This window comes from Penaeus monodon, chromosome 3 (assembly GCF_015228065.2).
Source record: "Penaeus monodon isolate SGIC_2016 chromosome 3, NSTDA_Pmon_1, whole genome shotgun sequence".
NCBI classification, from domain to species: domain Eukaryota; kingdom Metazoa; phylum Arthropoda; class Malacostraca; order Decapoda; family Penaeidae; genus Penaeus; species Penaeus monodon.
Window position 1 is genome coordinate 51,216,114 of NC_051388.1, and position 7,500 is coordinate 51,223,613.

Here is a 7,500-nt window from a genome sequence, read left to right on the forward strand (position 1 = left end):
TCCTTCCTCCCCTCATCCTTCCCCCTTCACCAGTTCTTCCTCCCCGCTCTTCTCTTCTAGAATTCGTTATCAGATTATATCAAATACCCACGAATAGATAGAAGATAAGGTCTTTCTGGATCTTCTCCCTAAGGCGTCCCCATGTTGCCAGGTACTACTGCCTCGCCTCAGTGGCCGCCCTCATGAAGTACATCGAATGCGTCCAGCACGTGACGTACGCTCCCCACACACTCCACGTCGAGCTCTCCTCCTCCGAGAACACCATGAGCATTGGTGGGTCATCCGAGAATACGGCGTTTGCGGCCGCGGGGGCTGTCGGCCTTGGGAATCGAGCCAATTTCGCTCATCCAGAGATTTTGTAGCCTGCTTCTGCTCTTCATTATTGACTCATTTGTTTATTTATTCATTTATTATTATTATTTTATTATTATTTTTTATTATTATTATATTTTTTTTGCTCGTTTTCAAAATCCTATGTATGGAATGGTCCATTCGCGGACAACTGAAAGTTTTGTTCGGTCATTTTAGAAGTGCAAATCTACTAATAAAATGCAGAAGCACAGTCACTTTGCCCTGAGTAGTCCGTCTCTTTTGGAATTAATCCAAATATATTGCTTTGGTTTATTTATAACAAGTAACCCAAGGTCATCCAAGTATTCCTGTTATAAAAATCAAATTATAATAAATTAAGAGGAAATTCACGTACCGATTTATTGCCAAAAAATAAATACGAAAAGCAAAGAGGAAGATCTATTCCTAAATGACGGATTGAACAAATCACGGATTAGATTTTCCATGAGACAAATTGCAAGCTAATATTCATTTGAATAGATCGAGGCCTAATAATAAAGATAATAATAATCATTATAATAATGATGATAATAATTATTATAATAACAATAGTAATAATGATGATAACAACAACAACAGCAGCAATAATAATGATAATAATAATAATAATAATAATAATAATAATAATAATAATAATAGTAATATTATTAATAATAATAAAATACTAATAGTAATGACAGTGATAACAGTTACGATCCCAGCAGAGCACTCCACTTGTCGGAAGCTCGAGTTGGTGCGGAGTCTGCGGGGCAGCTGGGAGGACTCGCTCTTCGGCGCCCTGCGGCACACGCGGACTCCGGGGGGGACGCGCCTGTTGCGCGCCTCCCTGCTGCAGGTGCGTGGGTGGGTGTGGGTGAGTGAGAGAGAGAGAGAGAGAGAGAGAGAGAGAGAGAGAGAGAGAGAGAGAGAGAGAGAGAGAGGGAGAGAGAGAGAGAGAGAGAGAGAGAGAGAGAGAGAGAGAGAGAGAGAGAGCGACTTACTTGCTCGTTTGTGTTTCCTGTCTATCAGTTTTGTAGTAATCTTCCTCACGTTTATCTTATCTTTTACGGAATAATGTCTTTCTGATAGCGATTTTTAGGGAAAAAGCCTTGTGTGGGCACTTTCCTTTATGTTATCATTGGACGCCAAGAAGCAGGACTACAAACTTTTGTAACAATTTGCTGTTATTTTCCTTTCCGAGATTATAAGCGAGAACAAGTGAAAATATTAATTCAAGATTAACCCCCTCAGAAGGCTAGAAATTCATATTTTCTTTCATGCTATTTAGCCATTTATGTCATGGCATTCACCCATTAGAAATAGAGAATCAGATCTTCAAAATACTCTCTAGTGCTTAGTCTTCCAGGGCGATACGGAGTCCTAACTTAACTTCCAAACTAAATTCCAGCCCCACGCAGACGTCTCAACCATCAACGCGCGTCTAAATGCCCTTCAGTATCTCGTTGATAATCCCGATCTCTTCTACACGCTGCAGGTAAACTTCAGGGCTGTGTACCTGTAAATAAACGTTTTCATGGATATGATGGCGTCTGGATGTCCAGATAGCTTGTAAAGTTCATTTTACACAAATCTTTATGTTCAGATTGCAACGTAAAATGTTTATTAATGTTTTCTTTTGTGTATGTGAAAATTTACTATTTTTCAATTGACATTCCAGAGCATTTTAGGGAGATTTCCAGACATCGATTGGCTTTTATCAATGTGCGCACAACTTCATAAGGAGGTGAGTTTTTTCGGTGTGTGTGTGTGTGTGTGTGTGTGTGTGTGTGTGTGTGTGTGTGTGTGTGTGTGTGTGTGTGTGTGTGTGTGTGTGTGTGTGTGTGTGTGTGTGTGTGTGTGTGTGTGTGTGTGTGTGTGTGTGTGTGTGTGTGTGTGTGTGTGTGTGTGTGTGTGTGTGTGTGTGTGTGTGTGTGTGTGTGTGGTGTGTGTGTGTGTGTGGTGTGTGTGTGTGTGTGTGTGTGTGTGTGTGTGTGTTTTATTGTGTTACGATTATGGTAAAGCTACTTTTACCTAGACTAGATTAGTAGAGTAGCCCAAAGTAACGAGACAAAGCCTAAAAGGAACCTGTGAATGAGGTTCCATCATATAAGCAGAATGCTCAAAGCCGACCAAATGGTAAAGATAATGAACATGAATGGCATCTACAGCCGCGCCCATAGAAATTTTTTTCACTTTTCTTTTCCTTTCTTCCTTTCTATTTTTATCCCCCTCTCCCTCCCCCCCTCTCCCTCTCCCTCCCCCTCCTCTTTCTCCTCTTCCTCTTTCTCTTTCTCTTCCACCTCCCCCTCCTCCTCCTCCTCCTCCTCCTTCTCCTCCTCCGTCTCCACCTCCCCCTCCTCCTCCTCCCCCTCCTTCTCCACCTCCTCCCCCTTTCCTCCTCCTCCTCCTTCCCCCTTTTCCCTTCCTCCTCCTCCTCCTCCTCCTCCTCCTCCTCCTCCTCCTCCTCCTTCTCCTCCTCCGTCTCCACCTCCCCCTCCTCCTCCTCCCCCTCCTTCTCCACCTCCTCCCCCTTTCCTCCTCCTCCTCCTACCCCCTTTTCCCTTCCTCTTCCTCCTCCTCCTCCTCCTCCTCCTCCTCCTCCTCCTCCTTCTCCTCCTCCGCCTCCACCTCCCCTCCCCCTCCTCCTCCTCCTTCCTGTAACTCGCGGCCTAATCAGGACACGGAGCAGCGCTGTGAGCTTCGTCTGAACTACGTGATCTCGCTGAAGAACACCCTGGAGCTGCTGGACCCCCTGGCCACCACCCTCGCCGACGCCAGCGACCCGCTCCTCGACTCCGTCAGGCAGGTAATCCCTCCTCGAAGTCTGTCTGCGACTGAATGACTTGCAGAGCCTTGTTGATACGTGTCGGGGATATTCTAGGCGGCTTGTACTGAATCGGACACGGAGTGATGAAGGAGAGACGAAAAAGAGTGAAGTAATGGGGGAGGTGAAAGAAAAGTAAATATATATATATGTATATATATATATATATATATATATATATATATATATATATATATATTATTTTCTTCTTCCTTCTTCTTCTTCCTCTTCTTCTTCTTCTTCTTCTTCTTCTTCTTTTTTTTTTTTTTTTTTTTTTTTTTTTTTTTTTTTTTTTTTTATAAATATTATCAAGCTTCTGACTCCATGCCATCCCCCTCGCTGGTCCCAGAGCGTGTCGAGACCTGATCTGCAGGAGTTGCTGAAGACGCTTCGGGGCGTGATGCACGAGGACGCCCGCCTGGTGAAGGGCGCCGCCGCCATGAGGGCTCAGCGCTGCTACGCCATCAAGAGCCACGTCAACGGCCTGCTGGACGTCGCTCGCAAGATCTACTCGGAGATCATCGACGACATCACGGGTGAGCGACAGAGGGGGATTTAGGCCCACGGGGAGTTCCCCTCAAAGGGGAGAGACTGAAGAAAAAAAAGATCGAGACATGACGCTTTAGATGGCAAGAGGTGGTCAGAAAAAAATACTCAGATTCCTAATTCATTCATCTCTCTGATATAGAATTGTTTCCAGATTATTTAGCAAACTGACCAACAGTTCATAATTTTAGTCCAAATTTGGGCCACGTCTCTGCTATCCTCGAGGGGACCCTTCTCCTTCCTCGCATCTTGTCCTGAGCCTACCACGCTGGTATCCGAATATCGATCACGAAAAGCTAGATATCTTCTAGGTATCTGATAACGGGCTAGGGTGTGGGCGTGGTGACAGAATGTTCACCTAAATATTACTGACGATTATGATACCTTTCCGACGCAGCCCACGTCGAGGAGCTCGCCAAAGATCACAACGTGGGAATGAGGGTTGGCCACAACGCCGCCCGCGGGTTTCACATCGCCATCCCGGTGCCGAGGAGGAAGTCGGCGCCGCACCTTCCTCCCGTGTTTATCAAGGTAAAGGTTCTACATGCACGTGCTGATATGCATGGACGATTATGCTGAAAGATGTTTTTTTTTTCTCAAAGGATGGGAGGCACTAATGATTTAATACCTTAAATTGGTTCACGGAATATGTTATGATATTATATATGTTGTGCCAAATAATCAGCCAGAGATCTGAATCGTCGCCTCCCCTCAGGTGCAGCGAGGGCGAGGATGCATCACTTGCACGACAGAACATCTGTATTTGCTCGACCAGCGGTCCCGTGATACACTCAGGGAGATACTCATCATGAGTAATGTGTAGGTGCTCAGAAAATTGTACTTGTGCTATGAATTATGAGGAAGGTTGAAGGGGACAGCGTATTAGTCTGCTATGAATGTCTAAATGTTTACTTTATTTTCTCTGTTGATTTAGATATCTCTGCTATGGTTCTTGCAAAGAGGCAAGGTGTGATAAGAATTGTGTTCTTCATAATAATAACTTTAAAGTTACGTTAAACGCATGAGGAGTATGCCTTACTCTTAATATTAGTCTTCTCTAAGAACGTGCATTATCTGTTCCTCACATTCAGTTTACTTTCACTCCTTCAGCACTCAATTTGTAATTTCTTCGAGTTCCATCCCTCACGCTTCCACACTGCTTTCCCAGGATCGTGTCCGAGATGCTGATAGAGGCGCGCGGGCGTATGGGCGTGCTGCATGGGCTCGGGGAGGCCATAGCCAATTTGGATCTGGTGGTATCTCTCGCCCACTCGGCCGCCCTCGGGTCCTGGGTCAGACCAGAGTTCTCCCGCGCCCTTGCCATTCGCTGTGGCAGGCACCCGATCCTGGACGTGCTCGCGCCCACGCCGCCCGTCCCGAACAACACGGTAAAGGCCTCATGGCGGCTGTGTATTTAAGTGGTTAATGATGTTTTCTGTGGTAATGGTTACCATGATAGATACTGGGGTGTTGTGATGACGATATTCACTATAGCCATTCCGGGGTGGTTGTTAATTGTTACTGGATTTTGTTACCTGAATTTGTAGTGTCACTAGTAGCAACAGCAACATAAAATTGTTTCCAGATACCTTAGCAGACTGGCCAACAGTTCATAATTTTAGTCCAAATCCGGCCCACGTCTCTGCTCTCCTCGAGGGGACCCTACTCCTTCCTCGCAAAACGATAATTTTGATCAAAGGCTTTTCCTGGTTTAATTTCGGTTCTAATGAATGACTACAGAGTAGGCTAAGAAGTTTATCCCCTTTTTGTTTAATCAAATAGCTATTTCCCTCGTTTTCTTTCTCAGTTCTTAAGCCCAGAGAGCCGGGTAATGGTAGTGACGGGGCCGAATATGAGTGGCAAGAGCACCTACCTGCGGCAGATCGCCCTCATTCAAGTGCTGGCTCAGGTTTGTGTGTATTAGAGCGCTGGGTGTCCATGCACGCACTCGGGCGCTTTCGCTGGTTTCTATAGATTTGAGTATGTGAGTGCATTCACTTGTTAACCCTTGAAGCTATATGCAACTCAATTTATAGCTTAACCTAGGTGTGTAGTTTTATTAATGTCTGCCTCGTGTTTCTTCTTATATCACCCAGGATTATAAAAAAATCAACTGATATATTACAACCTTTAAGTTACAAACGTACAGGCAGACAGACGATTAATAGTTTCTGACAGATAGTTAGTAAATAGATAGTTAAACGGACACAAAATAACTTCTCGCTCATTCCAGACGGGCAGTTTTGTGCCAGCAGAATTCGCTTCCCTCCGCGTAGTGCGTCATCTGTTCACTCATTTAGGGTCCGAGGATTCTCCAGAAAACAATGCCTCCACCTTCCAAGTACAGGTGAGTTGATAGAAGTGGTAGGTTATAAGAGATGGTTTAATTTGCCTTGTGACAACGATAGGTAAATCGACATTCCCCTTGATTGAGATCTGTGATTGAGAGGAGTCTTTTGGAAACTGACTTGGTCCTTTTTTATAAACGTTTTGCTCTTCAACACCCCTTTTCTTCTGTGACCTCGTCGTTACCCTTCGCACACTACATTCTGTATCACTCAACTTGCCAACGCCTCTCCCAGATTTTCAATGCCGTTACTCTCCATGCTGCATTTACCTGTGTCATCGACCACTGTCCTTTTCTCTTTTTTTTCTCCACAATGCATCCATGACCATCCTCCCTCATCGTCTTTTCTCCTTTCTTTCTCCACCGCTTTACTCCATCCCCATCGCCTCCACAGTCTGTCTGATGTACTGAATGTTTCTATAAAGTTCCCTCCTCGCCTTTAAAGCCTGTACGACGTACTGATTATACATACAGAGCATCGCCACACATAGCACTGCAGATTTCCTACACCTAAACAGCCAACGACTTTGTCTCCCTCGTCCCGCAGATGAGTGACGTAGCGCACATGGTGGACGGGGCGGGGAGCGACTCCCTCGTGCTGCTGGACGAGCTCGGGTCAGGCACGAGCGTCGAGGAGGGAGGATCTCTCGCCTGGGCCGTCATGGAGACGCTCGTGCACGCCCACGCCACCGCCGTGCTCGCAACTCACGCCCTCTTCCTTACCAAGCTCCCGTACCTCTACCCGACGGTCGTGAAGTGAGTGTAGACGGTGGGCGTGGGGGAGAGTGTTTTTTTTTCGCTTTTTTTAGCATATTCTTGTGGTGGCGTAACGGGTCGCCATGGTGCCTCGGAGAGTGGCGATCGATGGCACTGCCGCGATTAAAACGCCCAGATAATAGTTGATTCCGAAATACAAAGTTATTCTGTTATGAACGACAGATGGTTCGGAATATGAAGACTGGGATCGGCGATTATCTTGAAAATTCTAATATGTATGGAAAATATATATTAATATATATATATATATATATATATATATATATATATATATATATATATGTATATATATGTGTATATATATATATATATATATATATATATATATATATATATATATATATATATATATAGAAGAGAGAGAGAGAGTGGAGAGAGAGAGAGAGAGAGAGAGAGAGAGAGAGAGAGAGAGAGATTTATAAACAATTAAAAAAATAGCAACACTATTGAAAATAACATCAACTGTCTTTTGTTGCTGTCCTTTATACTGAGTATTACTGTAATAAACTAACTTCCTCCTGTGTTGTGCGAGTATACCAGTCGGGTAGAATCTTGTCCAGAAAATTTTAGTTGATAAAAAAACAATCCAGATGCATTCGATTTGTCGCGTACTTATACCTAACGTTTTCACAGCTGCTGTAGATCATATTCCCAATGATTTGTTCCTTCATCATAA

At 44.5% G+C, this 7,500-nt stretch overlaps 1 protein-coding gene across 1 annotated transcript in view; it reads left to right on the forward strand.

The window, feature by feature from the left end:
• Positions 1–7,500, forward strand: part of LOC119596859 (mutS protein homolog 4-like) — a 14,158-nt gene that overhangs the window by 5,294 nt on the left and 1,364 nt on the right. Inside the window, exons 7-18 of the mRNA XM_037946207.1 lie at positions 152–273; positions 1,056–1,186; positions 1,739–1,825; positions 2,009–2,074; positions 3,008–3,136; positions 3,504–3,690; positions 4,098–4,231; positions 4,416–4,519; positions 4,869–5,088; positions 5,508–5,609; positions 5,934–6,047; positions 6,595–6,803. Coding sequence (XP_037802135.1) covers positions 152–273; positions 1,056–1,186; positions 1,739–1,825; positions 2,009–2,074; positions 3,008–3,136; positions 3,504–3,690; positions 4,098–4,231; positions 4,416–4,519; positions 4,869–5,088; positions 5,508–5,609; positions 5,934–6,047; positions 6,595–6,803 — 1,605 coding nt within the window. The remainder of the gene's footprint in view (positions 1–151; positions 274–1,055; positions 1,187–1,738; positions 1,826–2,008; positions 2,075–3,007; positions 3,137–3,503; positions 3,691–4,097; positions 4,232–4,415; positions 4,520–4,868; positions 5,089–5,507; positions 5,610–5,933; positions 6,048–6,594; positions 6,804–7,500) is intronic.